The sequence below is a fragment of the Corvus hawaiiensis genome, chromosome 6 (genome assembly GCF_020740725.1).
Source record: "Corvus hawaiiensis isolate bCorHaw1 chromosome 6, bCorHaw1.pri.cur, whole genome shotgun sequence".
Taxonomy (NCBI): Eukaryota; Metazoa; Chordata; class Aves; order Passeriformes; family Corvidae; genus Corvus; species Corvus hawaiiensis.
Window position 1 is genome coordinate 38,119,859 of NC_063218.1, and position 22,031 is coordinate 38,141,889.

General features: G+C 44.0%; 1 protein-coding gene across 6 annotated transcripts in view; it reads right to left on the reverse strand.

The window, feature by feature from the left end:
* MAPKBP1 (mitogen-activated protein kinase binding protein 1) overlaps positions 1 to 22,031 on the reverse strand; it is a 103,214-nt gene that overhangs the window by 41,635 nt on the left and 39,548 nt on the right. For all 6 annotated transcript variants that reach the window (XM_048306292.1, XM_048306293.1, XM_048306294.1 and 3 more), the window contains exons 4-8: positions 8,054 to 8,116; positions 7,432 to 7,489; positions 4,200 to 4,370; positions 1,173 to 1,310; positions 363 to 545 (exon numbers count right to left, since the gene is read on the reverse strand). In XM_048306292.1, the coding sequence (XP_048162249.1) occupies positions 363 to 545; positions 1,173 to 1,310; positions 4,200 to 4,370; positions 7,432 to 7,489; positions 8,054 to 8,116 (613 nt within the window). The remainder of the gene's footprint in view (positions 1 to 362; positions 546 to 1,172; positions 1,311 to 4,199; positions 4,371 to 7,431; positions 7,490 to 8,053; positions 8,117 to 22,031) is intronic.

Genomic DNA, 22,031 nt, shown 5'->3' on the forward strand with positions numbered 1-22,031 from the left:
CAAGCCAAGTAAGACACTGCAGACTGGACAGAAATCAGAACCCTTCTAAAACTCCTATTTGGCCAGGCCAAGGCAGGAGGGACCATACAGGAGTTGCCATAAGGACATTGCTTTGCCAGTCGAACAGTCACTGCAATGCTGAGACAAGAGAATAAAAGAACCTCAATGATTAATAAAATCCCTTTGCCAAGAAGTAACGCTATTTTTCCTGGCCTTCCAGAGTAAAGCACAGGGTGGGGCAGAGGCACAATTACTTTCATTGCTGGTGGTCAGCTTGTACCTCTGAGTGCCTTTATTATTTGTTGCTCCTGCTCTGCTTCAGCAGGCACAAATACTGCAGAATAAGAGGATGTAAAACTCACCCTCAGCTCCACCCACTTGTCTAGCAGCCTTTTTTCATTGAATTCACAGAGCAGGCCTGAGGATGTGATACAGAAAGTGCTGTCAGCTTTTTTGCCCCTTCCACAAGCCACGTCCGCAAAGAAGTTGTTCCTCAGTTCTCCAAGCAATCCCGAGCGACCCAGCAAGGGGACTGTGGCATTGACCTACCAACAGAAAACACTTTGTTAGAAATTCAGCAAGGCACTTCAGGCAGACAGTGATTTTTTTAGAACATCAACCCCTGAGTGCTGAAGTGATTCAAAGAAAGAACTGTCAACAGCCTACAAGGAGAGGTTTTACTTGCTGTTCATGTTTGCAATTGTTCATGAGCACACAGAAAAATCACGATAGGTGGATTCTGCCCCCCAGAGAATAGCAGAACAGCTAAAAGTTTAAACACTTTTGTTGATGCTGCAAAATTACACTCACAACCTTCTGAGATGCTCATACCAATGTCAAATAGCTCTCCCTACCTCTGTGCTCCAAGGAGTTAAATGACTGCAGCTCTTTTCTGGTTTAGCTGTCCTTCAGTATATGTGACTACTAAAGAACAAGCATGCTTCTATGCAACTCCAGGAGCCACAGCCCTACCTCAATGCAGGATAAGACAAGCTTTTGGTGTTATCAGCCCATGGGGAGACTGAGACTTGAGAGCCAGAGGTGGAAGGCTATCCTTGCATCCCAGCAAAATCAAAAAGTTCCCACTTCCCGCAGCTCACTGGGGCAAAATCCACCTTGCTCTAAGATGGAAATGGCTGTTAACAGTTCGGCCTTGATGCACTTTCTCTCACCTTAGAGGTTTTGCTGTCATCCAGGTACCAGAACTTGATATGTCGATTTCCAGCAGTGACAAAGTAACTGCAATCCTCAGAGAATGACACTGCCGTCACTTTACTTGAGACTTTGTTGGCTGCCACTACAATGTTTTTCTGGAAATATAATTGTTTAGATTACTTAATTTCTTCGCTCAGAAGCAAAGGAACTAATTTCAATTACAGGCACATATCCAGTACAAGCACTGCAGCAGGGAAAAGATGAGGCTCAAACTATTCCCCATTCACCTCCATATACAACCTCCCCAGCATTAGCTGGGAACATTGATTTGGCAGACAGTACAATTCACATTTATATTCAATTCCTCTTCCACATTGACTATGATCAAGAACAAATCAGCAGGCACCAGTGCCTGCAGGAACTTGGTGTCTGAGCCATGACAAACATGTTGGTTTCACAACCACCAGGAGCTCAGAGCAAACTCATTTCCCATCAGCAAATGCAGATGTAGGCCACAACAAGGAAGAACTCTCCCAGCCCCCAGGCAGCAATGAGGGCACAGCACTCAAGATCAGGAATAGGTATTTTCATGGAGAAAATAGTACTGGTTCTTCCATAAATTCTCCCTTCTCTTTAAACACATTATACTTTATCAAAAGACCCAAAATACATAAAGACCATGCTTGTACTGGAAGAGAAAAAGCAAAATGTGTTATACCTCAAATGTGCACCTCAAAATGTCAAAGAGTTTGGGAAAGGAGGAAGAAGACACAGGGACAGAAAAGAGGATGGACACTGCCCAAGCAGAATGGCCAGATAGGAGGAGGAGCTCCCTGTTCACAGTGTCATTGCTCAGTTTTCCTCCCCCTGCCTTGCCCAGATAGAAGTGAGAATAAAAAAGTTTTCTGCTCTGTCTGTTGTGGGTTTGCAAGCATGCAGAACATGGCTGACAACAATGCAATCCTTTTCATTCTTTCTGTGTTTCCTTTACCCTTCCCTTCAGGGATTCAGTTGCTCCCAGTCTTCCAGACACAATTCCCTCAGCACACAAACCCCACCACTCAAAGGGCCCCACTGGACTGTGTGCTGACAGAACTGAAGAAACCAGCACCACAGGAGTCTAGCCTGCTGCACCATCACCATGGAGGATCCCCCAACCCAGAATAAAGGAAAAGCAAGTGGGACAGCAATTATAACTTCTTTCAAAACAGCGCACAGAGAAAAGCTTCAGACCCTTGCAGACCTCAGCATCGGGATCACTGCTTATGGTCTTTCTTTAAGGAAGCAAGGGAATCCTACAGACAACATGGATTTTCTCTTCCATCCCAGTCAAATGACTAGGTCTACCACTCAGGAAAAACAGGGAAATCCAAGCAGCAGCATAGAGGATAGACAGGTTGTGGTTAAAAGTGCAGGAAAATGCTTCAGGAGAGCTTTAGTCTCAGTCTTTATTGACTTTGGTCAGGTAAAGTATCTCTAGTTTTGGTGTACAGCCTGCAAAATAAAGGCCAGCTGGACCTCCCATCACAATCTGGAACATAAGCTTAAAGTGTGTGTTCCTCAGCACAGAAGAGTCAGACAGTCCTTACCTCACAAGTTCTCATGTCCACAATTATACAGTGAACAGAAAAACCTGCATAAGCAAGGGAAAGCAAAACTACTTGTACTGTTCCACATATGCCATGCATTGTGACCCTGTCCAAGTCACTACTTTCATTTGTATAACTAGAAAGAATCCAAAGGCTGAGCACTCAATTTTCAACACAGACATAACACTTATGTTCTCTCACTACACACACAGTTCAGCCATACAAAAAAATAGCAACGTCAAACTTCAGCTCATACAGAAGACAACTAACAGTGAGATCTTAAATTACAGCACAGTAAATGAGATGAAGAGAGTAACATACTAAATGTATAATACAAGAGAGAAGAGAAGGCTCTGGGGAGACCTTATAGTGGGCCTCCAGTACCTAAAGGAGGCCTACAGAAAACATGGGGAGGGACTCTTCATCAGGAAGTGTAGTGATAGGGCAAGGGGTAATGGTTTTAAACTGAAAGAGGGTAGATGTAGATTAGCTATTGGGAAGAAATTCTTTACTGTGAGGGTGGTGAGGCATCAGAGCAGCCTGCCCAGAGAAGTTGTGGATGCTCCATCCCTGGAAAAGTTCAAGACCAGACTAGACAGAGCTTTGATGGGGTTTCCACCTGGTCTAGTGGAAGGTATCCCTGCCCATGGCAGGGGGATTGGAACTAAGTAATCTTTAAGGTCCCTTCCAACCCAAACCATTCTATGATTCTATGATCCTGTGAGATTTAACAGATGCATTGATTTATTTTCTTAAATCATATCTCTTTTAGAGAGGCTTACAGCACTTGAAGAGGTAGCAGGAGCATCTATTACTACAGAGGACCCCTAGCCTACTAAAAATAAATGTTTATTTTCTTATCTACAAACAACAAATGCTTAAACGTTTACAAGAGGAAAGACACAGGCTTTGTTTTTACCAAGTGTTGCCTCAATCCAGTGACAGGCAGAGTGACTTTCATCAGCTTTCACCCATTATGAATTCCCTATGTTCCCTTTCTTGCCCATCAAGGATAGGATCAGAGTACCACAAACTTCAACATAAAAAAAATCAAAACAAGCCAAGAGCATCCACTACACTACAAAAGAAATCTCTGGCCAATGAGAGTTTCCTTCCTTAACCTCATAAATTAGTTTTTAACAAGCCTCTAAAAAAATCACAATGGTTTGGCAAGGTTTCAAAGTCCAGGCTTTTCTGGCTGGACAGAAAAATGTCACACATCTCCAACCATAAAGAATACCCCTTCATGGAAATTACTTAGACCTTCCCTAAAGGACCATAGCTTTCTCTCATGTCCAAATTTGTCTGTGTCTATGAATGTCAAAAACCAAACAAAAACTACAGAATTAAAAAAAGCAGAAAGCAAGATAGAATTGAAATAGTTTACAGTCAGACTGGAAGCTCTTTTTAATTTAGCAACACCTTGTGGTCCACCCAACCTCCTAGAAAACTTACCTTCCATGACCACACGTTGACAATCATGTCATGCTGGTACCCCACTGAAACAATGTACTTGGAGCTGGGGGAGAAGGCCACACAGGCCACACCATACTTGTGCTCCTGGAGCTCAGCCACCTGGGTTCGCTCAGCCACATCCCATACCCGAACTGCTGGCATGTGCCCGCTCTGGAAGGGACAAGAACAGACACAGAACAGGAAATATAACCCCAAGGTCACTTCTGACAGATTTGAGCATGTAAATGTGCAGAAGCTTGGAAAAAGATGTCTAGATGGTGCACTCACAATAGGTTTAGAGGTTCCTTTGATTCTTTAAAGCCCAGATTTAGACTAAGAACCAAAGGAGTATATGCATTTCAAGCAAATTAATACCACCTCCCCTGCTTTAATCCTTTTCTTATGCTACTCACAAAATGCTAGTCCCTGTTCTAGCCAGGGACTAGAACAATACTTTTGATGCACATCCCTGGTCTTTGTAATGGGAACTTACAGCCTGCTTGTGAAAAGGATTGTAATAGATTGTTATCCCTAGACTCAGTGAACCAAAAGCCCTCACATCCTCAGCTCGTAACACAACATGGACATCTGAGATATCAAGCCAGGTCCTGCCATGCAAAAACATGACATGGCTTTTTTGGGAACTCTCACACACCATCTGAAGGAGGCCTCTGACGGAATAGCAGCATCGTTTCTGTCACAAGGTAACACACGGATGCATTCTGCCCAAAAGAGTACAGGCAGGGTAATGTCAGAGAAAAAGACATGGCAGGAACAGAGCCTCTGGTTTTATGTTTGTTCTCCAGAGAAACAAAAATGCCAATTCAGCACTTTGTGCCAGACAGATCTTTTCTTTTGTTTAATTGCTTGTTATTAAGCCAAATTAAAACAAGGCGCACAAGATGAGCTGAAACGCTGGCCAAGAAATGTGCTTGATGGGCAAATCTTACTCCAGTAACTGCTCACAATTTCACATTGAAGTCTGTCAAAACAGTAGCTTGTAAGATAACATATCCATGGCAACATGGCAGAACAGTACCTTTTTGATTAGTTTTAAGTTAGTCATTCGATTGTGTGGGCGAGGCAAGCCTCATCACAAGTAAAAGCCAAAGCTTTAAAAGCTTCAAATTGTGCATGTTTTAATTGCCTTGTTCAAAAGCTCTGCTAAGCAACTGCTTGTGGCCTGGAAAAGTGCCATGGTGAGATTTAACTGCAGTTGGTACAGTTCTCCCTCCTGCAACGCAGAGCTCAGGTCTCAAGGTGGCTAGCAAGATGTTATAATGAGCTGAATCAGCTGCTCTTCTAAACAACTGCTATATTTAAATATGTACATACATATAAATATTTCCCAGTACTTTAGCATACACCCCAAGACCTTAACAAACTGAACTTGCATTTCATCTTTTAAGAAATGCTCACCAAAAGGGTGTGTGCGACCCCCATGGACAAGGACTCTACAACTCCATGGGGAGAAATAAAAAATAATAATTAAAAAGAGAAAAAAAAAAAAAAAGCGTTTTCTTATGAATTTGAAATATGTAAAAGACATTTAATATGTATGGCAGCCAAGGACTAACCTCCATGTTCTCCTCTCTGAAAGGCCAGCCATGCAGAAAACTAAGGTGTTATTAGGCAGAATTAGCAAAGGCAGCTAAAAGGGAGATTGACAAAGTGAACTCAGAAAGCATTTCCCTATGGGACAGAGGTTGAACTAAGACACGACTGCTGACACCAGCAGGGGACACTGCTACACTAAGCAATAATTCAAATGTCAGACACGTGGGAGGATACTGAAAAAAAGAAACGGTTTTACAACAGGGTAAGACGAGACATGCTTTGCAACAAGGGAAAAACAAACAAAAAAACCCCAACACAAAACCCAAAAAAAACCCACAACAACAAGAATAACAAAAAAACCCCCACAAAGTTAGTGTATAACTGGAACAACTTTTTCTTTTTTTTTCATAATTTGAATTTGCCATGTAGCCCAATGAATTCTCAAACAGGAAAGTTTGTTAGCAAGAAAAGTACCCCACATGAAAAGAATCAAGCACCAGAATTTTTTTTAAAAAAGGAAAATAAAAGAAGGCACCAGAACTGAATACCATGGAGAAAATATATCTATTAGAATTTTATATTATTATTATTATTAAAATATATATTAGAATTTTAATATAAAGGGGGTTTATTGTATTAAGATTTCTAGAGAGTAAGGAGGCATTAAAACATATTACAGCTATAAAACCTCATGTTTTCACTAAAAAGCTAATGACAACATCTAATGATGGAAAATTTATGCTTTTTCTGTGTCGTGGTAGCCTCCATCTAAAACAACTCACTCTTGTTTCTACCCTTGGTCTGATCCATACAGGATGCAGGCCCAGCTTTGGAGCCACCCAGTGACATGACAGCTGCCATCACAGTGACCACACTAGGGACCGCTGGAGCAAACAGGCTCCACCTTGACAGCTCCAGCACAGCACTTCTCCTCCCTGTGGCTGAGGCTCAGGAGGAGACCTGTCTCACACATGCTCCCTCCCCATCTCTAAGAGGCACAGGGACTAGCGGTAAACTGCCATTAATCACACACAGGAGCAAACCGAGCCCAACCATATGGAGGTCAGCATTTCTGTGGATTTTTAACATCCAGCAATTCCAGCCTCATGACACAGCCCATGTCTTGAACTTCTAATGCAGTACAGACACACACTGCACTCATCCTCATTCTCCCCCTTGGGCATGTTGGGAAAGAGGAAGCAATTGTTGCCCCTAGCCAAACAAACAATGCCAAACCACAGGCACCAGCATCTTCTGTGACTATTCCTAAAACTCCACTCCACATGCACTTTTCATTTTTTCCACAACACTGTTACTGGCTTCAGTTACTTCCTGAAATCCTAAAGGGACAACGCTAAGCTCAGGCTGAGATTCAGGACCATCTGAGTACTCTTCATTGATGCTAGAGTAGAACCATGCTGTGTGTCTTTTCACTTATTTTCACTCTACCTTCAGCCCACAGGTGCCACCCCAGAAGACCCATGCCCCAAGCTGACATGTTGAAAAACTCCCAGCAGAAGCACCCAGAGCCACCCATAAGCCAGCAGGTCCACTGAACAGTGAGGCAACTCTGAAACTCATTCCTCTGTGTGAAAGCAGCTTGTTTCTTCTAAGCCCCTCTGCCCTGCTTCAAAATGCGATGGACAAGGTGCACCCTGTCTCCTCTCATACTTACCTCTCCTGTAACCAAATATTTTCCATCTGGAGAGAAAGCAAGTGCTGTAATTGTTTTCCTAAAACAGAGAAAATAACACTGAGAAACATTTCCAACATGTGACTTAATTTCAATACATCATGACTGGGGCGTAGGCTGGGATGAACTGAAGACACTACAGTCACTCATAATAGCCTGACATAATGGTTTTGCTTTGCCATGGGGATTCCCTGCTGCCCAAGTGTCAAGCAGCAGCTTATAGCAGCAGAAAAGCTCCAAAAGTTGAGGTTCATCACTGCACCTTTATTCCAGGTGCAGGACCATGTCCCACTGCTGGCTTCAATAATGAGGTCATCCTTTTAGGTGGAGAAAAAAAAAAGATACCATGGAGCTGTAGTAAGATCTCCTTCACATCGTGACCATTCCTTTTGGGATCACAGTGCTTATGAGGGGTACTTTATCAGCAATAGCACCTCATATGAGATGGAGCTGGAGTCAAAGCAGCAGGCAGCCTGTCTCCAAGGCAACTCTTTACCAAGGGGAATTAGCCTGGAGCAACAGCAGCTCCTGCACTTCAGTCAAACCATAAAAGTCTTGAATTCACCTCTCACAGACAGCAAGTCCAGCTTAAAGCTTTACTCACCTGGAGCTGTTTAGAATATGGTGTTGCTTATTTTTTCTAGGATTGAACAGCACAACAACACACCTAGATGGAGGAAACAGAAAACCAAAAAGAGATGACATCACCACATGCATAAAGATAACCAAAGAGCTATTCTTACTGGAAAAGAAAAAAAAAAGCAGCAAAAGTAGCCCCAAAAGCTGCTTTATCCCCTAATCACAGGCTGAGCTGAGGTTAACTAGAAAACACAAAGCAAAAGAACAGTCCAGAGGGAAATCATAAGTCTCTCCATGTTGAGGAGTACCATTTGCTAGTACCATAAATAATTACCTTTCCAGCCTACAGGAGCCCTGAGTCTGATTGTTCAAGCTGGACAGAAAGGTTGACCATGAAAGCTTGTGCAACAATTCTAATGGATTATGTCTCCAGCCATAAAAGTGACCCTGTGTACCTGGACACCAAACCAGCCTGTTTGGTGTAAGAACAAGAAGGTAAGGAAGAAGGAAAGAGGGAATCTTTTGGAAAAGATTTAGGGGGAGGACAAAGGGGAAGTAAAGGCACTAAATTTCTGTGCCTGACTTTAACAACAGACAGGACAGAAACCACTGAGTATAGCACAATAAGTGACTGGCCATTTGAGAAATGAGACATATGATGCCAAAAAACGATTGACCCAAGAAGTCTATCTGCATAAACAACTTGCTCAGGGGCCTTGCAGATATCTCTCAGTAAGATGAACTGCAAAAGCAAGCAATACTAAGCTCCTGGTAAGCAATATAATCACCTCCACTGGGAGCAAAACACCTCTATTGCTGACTGGGGCAGGAAGGAACAAGTAGAGGCCCCGTCTCCCACTACTCTTGCCCACGGCATATTGCCTCTGTGCCTCAGCCCACCACAACTAGACCTACAGCAGTCACAGGTACTGCAGGCTCCCCCACTCTCCACAAACACCCTATACACCATTTTTAAATCTTCATGTAACGGCATTTGTCTTGTAGCAGAGCACAGTAACAACCAGTAACTGAAAATGCTGTTATGGGAATAAAAGATAGAGTAACAATTGCTCTGATGACCTATTTTTCACTTCCCCTCTGAAATAGAAACTGTGGGTTTTGCCTGTCCCTCTACAAGAACACACTGCTGGAGTTTGGAGAGTCCCAGCTCCTCCTTCACTGCAGTGTTGGGGGAGCACTGCAGGATGCCCCTGCTCCACTGCCAGCAGCCTTTGCTGCACTGGGGATTTCACCTACACCATCCTGCTGGGGCTTGCTTACAACACGTGCCAGGCTACAGACATAAATCACAGGGAGAAGAAACATGCAGGACATGCAGAAGTGGAGGAGCTGGCCTGGAGTAGAGGAGTATGCCTGAAACAGCCAAGCAGAAGGGCAAAAAGCCGAGGCATCACAGAATTCCACTTCACCTACAGACCTCACCAACATTTCAAGATAGATAGCACACACTCATGCACAGGACAAAGCACACCTTGGCACCCCACTGCCTAGAACAAGAGCCGCATCCTTCCAGGCCCCACTCCACAACCCCAGCAGCAGGCAGGGCTGGGAGGGTTACAGGCATAGATAGCTAAGGGTTGACAGAGCCCTGCAATGTCTCTGGCATCTCCTCACCTAGCCCTGGCAGCTGACCTTTCCCTTGGTCTGACCAGGCTACACTGCCAGAAGCAGTGGAAATTTTGAAATGGAAAAGAGAGCAGGAAAGAGGAGAGACACACCAATACCATGAGCTGAGAGTCCTTGGTTGAAGCTGCCACACTCCATTAACATTACTAGCTCAAAGCCAGCATCAAAGCACCAAGGATGCACAGGATATGCCCTCCCCTCCTTTAGACTACTCTACTCCTCGCCAACCACACCATTTCACCCACCCATATCCACTCATGCCTTACCCTGATGACCAAGGCAATAAAGGCAACAAACTGTCTTGATAGTTAAAATTTTGGCAGATAGCCATGGTTTGAGATGTAACCCTGGGGAAGAGCAGAGAAAGTGTAGGTAAGCAGTTTGTTCAGACCAGGATTGATCCTTTTGCACTTTTTACCCTAGTGAACCAAACTGGAGAGTTTCAAGTCAAAGCTATGCTACATATTTCTAAGGGATTAATGCAAAGAAGCAGGTGGTTTGTGATCCATTAACAAGTCAGGGAAGGTTAAGCCTTGCAAATCACAAGATATGAAATAGGAAGTTAGCAGATGTGAAAATCTATCTAATCCCGAGCTTCCAGCTAATCAGAAAAGCAAAGCAAAACCCCATTATGTGGAGTTGGATGGGGTTAATGGACCAAAATCCTGCAGAGTTACAAGGATGAATTGTGCTTAAAATAAGCTTCAACAAACCAGAAAGAATAAAGGGAAGACATAAAAATCTTGGCAAAGACTTTCCTATGCAGCTCTTAAAATTAAGTTTCTATTTTATTGTGAGGAACTCAGCAGAGAAACCAGACTTCAGAGAAGTGAACACAGTTTAAAAAACAGAGGAAAGATATAAAATATAAACCATGGTCTTCAAACCAGGCAAGCAAACAAACAACTTCCTAGAATAGTGTAGTGAGCCACAAAGGTCCAGGGCTTTGCTATTATCAACTTACAGGACAGAACTTCTGGCAACTTACAATCCTGAATTTTAGCTCAGTGGCACCCCAGAACAGGCTGTCTGCCCGCAGGCTTTCTCCCCCCTCCCCCAACCTTGGCCAAGTCCAGAGCCTACAGGGAATGTAAGAGCTACCACCCAGCTCACACACCGAGGCAAATCAACAAACCACTCCAAGAGCCACGCAGCCTCTAGTACCAGAGCAGCCACCACAAATGTGGGTATTTTAACTTTATCTTAAGACAACCCTATGCTTGATTCCCTAAGTTTGACCCATAATTAACAAACACTGTCTGAAGGGGCAGGGGGATAAATCACAATATCTCCTTACTGGTGTGCAACCATTGGTTCATACCACAAAACAGTAATTTTAACTCATAAGCTCAGCAAAAGAAGACATTTTGATTTGTCAGTTAATAATTAACATAACTTACTAATTAGCTATGATCTTCTTGCCAACAAAGCCATTTGTCCAGGATTAACTAGTCTTCTGAACTTGCTTTCTTAAATTAACTTCTACCCAACAAAAGCTACCCTACTGCAATGCTGTCCCATACTGATTTTCCACCATTCCTCTCCTGTCTGCCACACACAAGGGCAATGAAGACTTCAGCCAACTCCAAGGACACCCAATTCAGCAAGATGGCAAACCACAAACCATCAGTCATACAGTGGGGCACAGATACTGCTCTGGGAGTCAGGAGCATCCAAGTTTGAAAACCAGCTCCCTCTCAAAATGCTTGGGAAGGTTTCTAGTCCATTCCATCCTAGAGAGTACACTTCCACAATGGGCAGAAACTATTTCTAGTTCTTTAATCTCTTCAGAGCGTTCAGAAAACGGCCTCAAGTTGCATCAGGGAGGTTTAGATTGCATATTAGGAAATATTTTTTCACAGGAAAGCTTGTCAAGCACTGGAACAGGCTGTCTAAGGACATAGCTCAATTGCCATCTCCAGAGGTATTTAAAAGACATGTAGATGTGGCATTCAGGGGCATGGTTTAGTGGTAACTTGGCAGTGTTAGGTTAAAGGTCCATGATCTCAGGCTCTTTTACCTGATTCAATGACACAGGGTGGCCTCCATTGCCTGCTCAGACACTCACAGCTCCGCTCAGTCCAGCAGAACCTGCAGCAGCTTCCTAAACAAGTTCGTTCAGAGCCCATTAATACTCTGGGCATGCTCCATTTTAGCAAAGGAAATCAGTCTAGCAAAATGAATGGAATGGAGACACTGGATGATCAGGTTGCTGACCCACCATCTCCACAATGCCTCCTAATCCAGTAAGGTTATCAAGCCCTCAGGAGAGTCAAAGTATCTACTCCTTTCCATTTATGCTTGTTTTAATCTTACAGTAGTTAAAATAATAAAAACAACTACCATGGAAAATTAATTGCATCAAAGAGCATACACCCATCCAACCATCCTCCACCTTTGTCTGCTCCTTTGTAAGACTGCATTCAGTATTTTACAGCCAGAGGGATAAGAAAGGATGCATGCATGGTAAGAGAGCACTGATCTTTTTGTCCACAGCTTCCAGCTGTGCATGTAGACAAAGCAAAGTACTTCAAACCCAAAGTTCCACAATGGTCACATCACCTGTTCCACACACTCCACCCCTTTCCCAAACTGAAGCTTTCAAAACAAATTCAAGTTCTCAAGACACCTTTGTCTGAAGAGATATTTTTGAATGCTAGTACCAACATGCAAACTAAGGCTAGCTCCAGAAACACCTCACGTGAGACCTACAGAGCCTGGCACACATTAGCTGTTGAGAATATCAGCATGTTTAGCACTCCTGTTTCAGCACAAACCCTATCTCCTCTACAGCTGCAGGCAGGGCTTGATGATCACAGCACCTTTTTAATCCACAAGTATATTCTGATTTCCAAGACATTTATAGAAACTATTCACTGCTGTATGGATTACTGCTGTATAAACCATGTATCAGCCAGCTGAGATCAAGTGTCCTGGTTGTTTGCATGCTGGTTCCTGCAGAGGCTGTTGGCAACAGCACACATATTCAAAGGTATTATTTCTAGGTCTATGGTGCCACCTCACAACTTTTAAGTACACCTTCCTGATGCAAGCAGCTTTCATAAACAGCTTGGCTAGGGAATCTTTCCCAGTATGCCTCTTTCTTGTGGGACATTTGGGTAACACAAGGGAAGGACAGAATTAGCTCTCACAGCAGTATCAAAGGTTTTTACAGACAACATGAGCACTGTCCATCAGGGAGCCAACAAAAAAGGTTCCTTGCAGAGCTTTCCAAACCTCCATGAAGGCACTGTCTTGCATGTTCACAACTGTGCATCATATGCGCAGATGAAAAACAGGGAGGGAGGGAGGAGAGGGAGAGGAAAGGAGAAGGTAGGCAGGGAATGTCACAGTAGTTTCCATTGACTCCAGCAAAAGCAAAAAGACCCACAAAATATAAAAAATAAGCAATTTTCCTAGGCTAAATATAGTAGCAGGAATGGAGAGGAATCAGACGTCAGTATCACATTTACACAAAGTATCTGACTCACTTAAGTCAGCAGCAGTGGGTCACTCCATGCAGCTTCCCCCACCTTTACTTCTGACTTTTCTCCTACTGGCATCACTTCTGCACTTACCAAAATCAAAGGTTCTGGGCATTTTACTCTTCTCATTGTCCTACTGTTTCCCAGAACATCCCTCTATTATCAGCTGCCTTACCCCAGCCATCTCCTTCCTCACCCTTCTTCAGCAAGCTGACAAAAACCAAATTTCTGCAGAAGTGTTTTCCCCTTTTCTTCCTCTGCAAGTCCCCCTTCCAAGGGATTTGGGAACATTAAAAGGCTGCAGTAGCATTCCTTTCCAAGCTACCAACCAACTCAGCATCAGCATTGCCCTATCTCATGGGACACATGACTGTAGGCAAAGTTCATGTGTCAAGTCCTCCTCTCCCAAATGCATGGAGCCTCTGCTATAAAGAGGATGCTGTACAGAGGAAAGAAAACTCCACTAAGACATCAAAACAAACATTAGCTTTCTTTCCCCCCCCCCCACAAAGTGGCCTTTCATGCCACTGCAAGAATAAATGAAAAGAGCAAGCAGTCCCATCCCTTCAAAATTTCTCAATTTCTAGCTCATACGTTGCTCTCTTCCCCCCACCCAAAGCTATTGAAATGAGAGTGCAATAGCTTCCTATGCACTAAATGCATGGGAAAAAAAAAGACTTTGATAAGAACAAAATCTTTTTTACACTGCATTGGTTGCCTAGGGAAGCTTGATCAGAGCAAAGCAGTGTCTACAGAAGCTGGTGTTAATTTTCTATGTGGCAATTCTTCCTGCCAAAAAAATTCTTTAATTCACAGCCAGTACTGGGAGAGGGTTAACAGTGATGAGAGGATGTGCACACTGACTATATAACTGAATAGGTATTTTCATGCAAACTGTATTAATTACATGCATGCTGAGAAGAAAGATCTATCTGTTGAGAGGTTAAGAGCTGGGTGTCACTGCCTGAGCAGAAAAGCCTCCAGGGCCCCCTGTACCAATCCGTGATAGAGAGAACTAAAAAGGTGGGAGCCTGAGAGGTGCAGCTAAATTCACACTTCAGAAACCAGTGCAGGCTAATGAAAAGCCAAGAATACTGAACAAGGAACCCACTGTGAAAAAGAAAGTCAGTGATATATTCAGTGTCACTAAACTAACAGTGTAGAAATTTCTGACTGCCAACCAGGTATATGCTTGCTCTATTTAAAAGGCTGCATGGCACCCCAAATCTGCAGGAGTGGGAGCTCAAACACATCACACAAGAGGCTCTGCTCCAAAAACCACAGGAAGAACTGTGACAAACTGAAGTCCGACTTCTTGGCCTCCAATAGCCCAGCCCTAGGGAAGAACAGGGCATATTTTAAAATACTTGTCCAGACTCTTCTCTCAGCCTCCAGAAGTCTGACTTTCAGAGATACCTTAAAACAGTGGGCACCCACACCCAGAGGAGGGAGAGCAGCAAGAGGAAATTGTGGCAGAGCTGAACTGACAAAGATTTGTAGGGATAATCCCCAAACAGACAAGGGCAGCCTCTGTTCTCCCCACCATTTCAGCTACTGAATTCACCTTGTCCATCACACTAACTGAGCCTCAAAGCTGAGGGCCCTGCAAAATCTCCACCAATACCTATGCGACCCAATGACATCCACAAAAACAGGCAGCTTGCTCTCCTTGTCATCTGGCAAGGATGCTGCCATCCTTGTGTTCTTCTGCTGCTAGTGTGTTTTGTGCCTGTCTACCTGAACAGGTCCTGCTGCAGATGAGGGGACAGGGCTGAGTGCCCAGAAAGTTTCTCCTCAGCTCCTGCCCCACACAGGGAGGGCCAACACAAACTCCTGCCATGCACAGCCAACAGCTTCCACTGGCTGCTCTCAGCAGCCCCTTTACACCTGCCAGACTATATCTTTAAAACAACCACCTGTGTCTCTGGCCTCAAGCTGCAGATGGCAGAGAACAGATGCACAGATCTGAAACAGCACTCAAAACACTTTAAAAATACTTAAAAAAAAAAAAGAATGGATAAAAAGATCCCAAAAGGAGCAGGGATTGTGACTGTAACATTGACCAACCCAGGCCTCTCTTCTTGCATACATGAGGCACCACTGAAGTTTCAGCTTTACCAGGACCACAGATGAGAAACTGCAGAAGTTTTCATTCCTGCCTCCTCCTACAGTGAAGGTGCTGCCTGTCCACATGGACTGGCTACAGTGATTTCTAGCAGGTCCAGCTGATCTCACTGCAACATATCCTCACCCCCCTGGAACTATTGCATGTGGAAAATTCTTAACCATTGAAGGTTTTCATGCTATTTCAAGGTCTATTTTTAAGGAGGCAGAGCAGAAGAAGAGGAGGATTTTTAAAACTGGCAACCTTTCTGACCCTGGGCAAATATAAGGCAGGGTGATGACTCAGGAAAACACTTCGCATGAAATGGATGCAGAGAGGAAAAACAGCCTGGGTCCTGTCTCCCACCAGGTAAGTTGTACACAGCCCCAGAGCAGCCAGACTGGAGCCAGCGACGTGTGGCAGTAGTGCCCTCAGGAGAGTGATGGCTTTTTACAGAGCTGCGCAATAAGGAGGCACCTTTTCTGGGAGGCAGAGAGCTAAGCCAGACAGAGATTGTGAAAGACTTGGGAAAGAAGTGCATGTAGGGAAAGCAGAGGGGGAAAAAGGGCTCAGAGGAAAACCATGAAATTTAAACCAGCTTACTAACTGGGAACCATTACAGTTGCAAGGAAGATGAAAATGTTTCCAGTTAATTGTTATGGCTCACAGCTACCTAGTCACCAGTGATTCAGCAGGAACTTCACCTTCAAAACAACCCCATTCCCTTCAACACGTCAAAGCCAGGAGAGGCAAAAGAAACCCCCTCATGAATGAGAAACCCTGTCCTAGCAGTACCAGGGACAGACCTGCATTGCAGAATATTCTACCTGTCCTCTAGCCTGCAGCAAAGGTAGGTAGAAAAATGAAGCCATGCAAAGCAGCAGCTGGACTTATACAGACTGAAATGTCTGTCAGTCTGCACATCTGACAAGCTTCAAAAGACACAGGGCACTGATGACAAATGCCTGTGCAGACACACACATATATATGCAGGTATATACACACACACGCATGCATACACATGGCTCACAGCTGACTATAATGTACACATGCACATAGAGGGTGCACATTTCTCCCTCCCTCTCTCCAAAACCACTCACTTCCCTAGGGGCAGGGAAGCAATGCCAGCAATACACCTACAGGAAGTACCAAATCAGCTGGGCTAGGAGTTGCAGAGCTGCATTTTATTTCAGCACTCTTGGCAAACACTTATGGAATACTGCAGATGAGCAGCAGCCTCAGGGGTTAGAGACACGGGCAACTGATGATAGGAAGACTGGAGGAATAAAAGGATCATTGAGATAGTTCTTGACTAGAAAATGTGCTGATCAGACAGACAAGAAAGACTGAGAAGCACTAGGAAATGGAGCCTCGAGCAGAACCTGGCTGGTTCAAAGCATGAGCAAGAGAGATGAAACAAACAGCCAGAACATGGCTGGAAACCTGAAGAGCTTTGCATGCAAGGCAGAGAATGCAAATTTTTCCAGGATGAACACTACAGAATCACAGCATACTATGTTAATTCTTGGGAAAGGACCTGTTTCCATATGCTGAGGTCTCCCAAAGTTACAGCTGTCCTAGGCACAACAACAAGGAGAAAAGAACAACTATCTGTCCTGACAGACCAGCCAAGACACCTGCTTTGGGGATCTCTTGCTCCCCAGTTGTGCTCCACCCCTCCACTTGCTCTCAAGATCCAGTCCCTCTTCAATCAGAATCTGGCTGACAGCCCCAGATTTGCCATTTTCAGCAACAGGCCACAAGCTTTTTACTGAGTCTCAAAGGCCTTGGACTTCCTGGGTTTGTGTGCTCTGAACTTTTCTTGACCTGCTTGTAGCTCTGTTTTACTTGGTTGAGCTGTGACAGTAATTTCTCTAACTGACCAGGTGTCTATAGATGATTTGTTTTACTTCTGTTTATCTTTTGTGGAATACAACCACAGCTTTATATAAACAACATTGACCAACAGCTATTTTATGTAGACTGAGATATTTACAACTAAGGAGTGCATAGTGGAGAAAAATGCAGGCATGGTATGAGAGCAGAGGCCTTGAGAAGTGGAAAAGCAGGACACAGTGCAGAGGAGTGCAGGAATGGGATGATAAGAGAGGAGGTACATGCTGGGCATTGGAGACCAAACGGCTGCGAGCAACTCACGCACTGTCTGTTAAAAAAATACAGACCTGGAGCTGAAAAAAAAAAGTTTTAGGGGTAGCAAATAAAATAAAGAAAAATATCCAATGTGCGTTAACAACACCATATATAGCGAATTCCAGAAGCAATGTGGAGCTCTATAAGTGCAAGATGTGCAAGTATATTAGCTAACATATAAAAAATTACCCAGATGGACCCTGGAGTAAGGAAGAATCCAACAAAGCCCACATCAAAGCCCTTCCCAGAGAAGGGCTACAAAGCTGAAGATTTACCCTCAACAACTCACTTAAAGATCCAGAGGAGTAGCATAAAGGTGAGCATAACACCAGGAAAACCAAACAGAAGCAAAGAAATGCATTACAGTTTTAGTTGCATTATCACAATTATTGAGACATTTCTATATAGAATTACCCTGATGCATTATTATTCCTTCTTTTCCTGTCATAATTAGTGGTAAAGTAAAATGATTCTTGAATTAGAGTGTTACAAATTCAGTTATACCAACAATAAATCCTGCCTTTCTTTGTTTATGCACATACACAGCCTGTAAATAAGGGGTGCTTTCTCTTTGCCCATGAACAACAGTGAGTATAACAAAGCCCAAGGGAAGCACCTCAGAGAAAAGACAAGACACAGATACAGGGGAAGAGAAAGCAGTGAAAGACAAGTTGAAGAAAAAAAATCTTTTAAAAATTAAAAAAACAGGCAAAGAGCAGTTTAGAGGGAAAGGCAAGAAAAAGATAAAGAGAAGCAAAGTTTACAATAAAATTCCTGCAGGATAATCAAATCTGTCATCAAGTGCTGAGCAAATTCAGCTCTCCAGCCCAATGGTATATAACAAGAGAAGATGGGAGTTGTCTCTGAAGGTACTCTCCTGGGAGCAAGCAGCTCCTTGTAGAGATTTGCAGACCCAGCTGGGATTACACAGGGAAATCTGTCTCTACACTTCAGGTTTGCACCAACTTCCCTGCAAGAGCAGCTGACACCATGCAATGAACTCTCAAAAGCTGAATATGTGTCTTCCTTTAAAATCAAGTCCCAAAGGAAAAATATATCCTGCTTTCAAGCAATTGGCCAACACCTCTGTTTCCAGCAGCATGCACAGCCAGAGTATTCCCTCATTGTGCCTGAGCAATTCAAAAGCAGGGAGAAAGATCCATAGATCAAACTAATCATCTGGGGCAGACCAACATGACAGCTCACTGCTGATGCCTCAGGGCTTTAACTGTTGTACCATGAGCAAAAAGTGTATCAATATTAAAATGGCATCATTCAAAGGAGCAAAACAAAAAAGTAATGAAATTTAACCCTGTCTGCTAGCCCCCTCCCCACCACCACCTCCCTGGATGGTCACATGTGGGGTAAGGTACTGGGCAGACCCCTCCAGGACCCATTGACCCATTATTGATCTCTCCTGCATTCCAGAGCAGGCAGCAAAAGCCCCCACTGCAGCGAAGAAACTGGAGCAGCTTTTCCCCTTGAATGCTTCAAAAAGCATAATCCAGGCCATATCTCTGCAAGACAGTCAGAAACAACAACAACAAACCAATAAAAACCACCGAACAAACAAACAAAAACCCACCACAACAAACAAAAAAGCTCTACACCAAACACACACAGAGGAAAAAATGCTTCTTGGAAAGCACGAAGTTAAAAAATCACTTTCTCAAAAAGCCAGTTGTTTTCTGCTCCTCTAGGCATGGGCAAAGCTCACAGTTGCTTTGGGCAGCAGGCTGCCAGGTCCACAAAAAGGCACTAAAGCCTCCTGCCAGCCTTGCCTACTCAGCACCCTACAAGGTCAGGCTGGCAGATGCTGAAAGAAGGGGCAGGGGGGGCCTGCTTCTCCCCACAACTGTCCACACCACAATGCACAGGAAGCCTGCTGCAGCTCCCAGGCCCAAACATCCAGAGCTCATGCCAGCTCCCTGTCCCAGCCTTGCCACTTCTCACAGAAGGAATAGCTCAGACACTGCCAGATTGGCAAAGTTTAATTCTGCCCATGTTATCTTTTTAGAAGCCTTGTGACAGCTCTGCCTTTAATGAAAGATGAACATTTGCTTCTGCTTTACCTCTATCTCAGCATAACACACAGCATTTTAAATGCATTGAAATTTTTCTTCAGAGTAGTTAATGAGCATCAGTTGTCAGGAGATCTGAAAAGATGGCTTTCCTGAAAGGAGAAGCAATCACCATAAAACTTAGTTTTGCTTGTATATCTACATCTCCTGTCACAGAGAAATGTTCTCAGGTTAGAGTCCAAGACTAAGAGTACTTCCTAAAAAGTATTAGGTCAGCATTGCAAAAGCATAACAACTGACTCCAAAGGCAAGAAATTGGCCAGTATCACCTCTGTCAGTCTTTGGCTGCCAGAAAGAACCAGGTTCAGGTACACAACAGGCCAATGTGTGCATGCATTGCAGGGCACATCTTCCAGTGCAGCTTGGAGGCGGCCAAGTCCTACATCTGGTTCCTAAGCAATAGTCAGGGCATGCTTACAATAAACAAAATACACCATTTCTTGGCACTTCTTAGCTATCCTAACACAACGCTCTTTCACCTTTAACTCGTTGCCTTCTGAAACTGAGTGAAGCCCAAGACCATCTACAGTGCCAGATCTTCCAGAAAGAAGAAAAGGAGTGACTCCCTGTTGTTCACACCTGGAGATGGGATATGTCCTTTGGACTGTATGTACTTCTTTTAAGTTAAACTCTATGATTTGTGTCAAGGTTGCCAGGAGACACAGTGCCTGTTTTGAGATTCTTAGAAAGGGTGGAGCTCAGCTGAGGCGGCTGATATCTCATTTTCATCCCAGACTTTGCTATTCAGCCCCCACTCCCCCCCCTCGCTCTTATGCAAGCTCAGTACTTGGCTCCCAGGCCAGTGGTGTTGCTGCACCAAGGCACTGGTTGCTAGGAGGTGCAACTGGAGAGACCCAGAGCAGGTGGAGCAGAGAGCAGGCTGCTACCTGCTGGTACACAGGCATTTGGGTACTCGTGCTCTCCGCCATCCTCCTCCTTTGTCAGCTAATGGGCAAACCCCAGCAGGTTGCAGAGCTTCAAGCTGAGAAAAGGCCTATGTGTTCCAAAATAGCTGAGGCACAGAGAGCTTTGCAACACTTATCTTCCCTATTTCACTAGCATGCAATACCTTTCCAAACCTGTGAAAGCTTCCCACTTGCAGAGCTCTGAGTGTTTAGATCTGTTATTAAATAAAGCAGTCTTGCTTATTCTCTTGCCTCCATTTCTTTGCACATAAACTGCAAGTTTATGACCCTCACCACAGGACTGCTTCCCTGACCTCCTCCTCCCCAGCTTTTCTTTTTTTTTAAATAGAGACTTCCCTTTAGTTCACATGCTGGTTAATGAGATCAAAGCACAAAGTAACAAACCAGCCATCTACATGGGATTATTACTAGCTTGCCACCCAATTTAAAAATCCAGTTGACACACTCAAGGATTGAGGATAGTCAGAGTTTCTCTTAAGGCAGGTTAAAGTCAGATATGACCAATATAATCATTAAAACAGCAACTGCTGTAGCTGTTGTGACAGGCACGATGGCACTTTCCTTTTGAGGGAACTGGAGTATTTGCCCTGGAACTAGGATGGCAGCAGTAAGAAGAATGTACTACGTAGTCTTCTTTAATATGGTTTGTCAGGCAACCCAAACAGCAACAAACTTGCAGGACTCCTCCAAAAACCCCTACCTTTCCCTACTCACAGCCTCAGGAATCCAGCACAGGGAAATTTCAAGGGCAGTTAAGTGCTTCTGCTGTGACAAGAGTTTTCATTGCAGCCTTGCAAAGATAAAAGCATTCCCATTTCCCTTTTCTCACTTTCTTCATCACTAATATTTTTGGCAACAGCAAGAATCCACACTAACATTAATGTTCTTGAGGACTCAGCTAATACTCTTAGCCCCCCAAGAAACACTGCACAGGCAGTGCCTGGACCTGCCACACCAGCTGTGTGAGACAGTGTGGGACAGAAGCTACCTAACTACTTGCCCTACCCACAGTACCAAACTTCATTTACAGCTCACTCACACCACTGCAGCATCACATACAGAATGAAACCCCTCTCCAAGATTTCCATCACTGGTGGAAAGAGCACATGCACACTGCCTACAGACAGTGCAAGCAAGGAGCCTTCTTTGACCCATAGTAAGGATCTTGCAATTCATTCTTACACTAAAAACCATCACCAACTTCACCATAAATTAAGCTCAAAAGTTGCTTACAGTTAACACAATTGTGTGTCATCCTGTGGTACTGAAGAGTCAGAATCCAAAGGTAATTAGTAATCAAGGAATTTACACCACTGAAGAGATGCTTACACAAACTCCATCCTATTTTCTTCTACAAACCATTCTGAGAGCATTTCTTTCCACCACTGCCCCATTTTGCTCTCCTCTCTCTCTAAGAACCAGGCTTGCTCAGCACTTGGAATAGGTGAAAACGAGGACACAGAAGGAGTGGAGCCAGTAGCATCTGGTGTTTTTTGCCATAATCATGTCCTTAACTTTCTGTGTCTACACATACCACGTCAGCTGAGCTCATGTCCCATCCGTGGAACCAGCTGTGGGACTCTGAGCAGGAGCATCACACTGCAGAGGC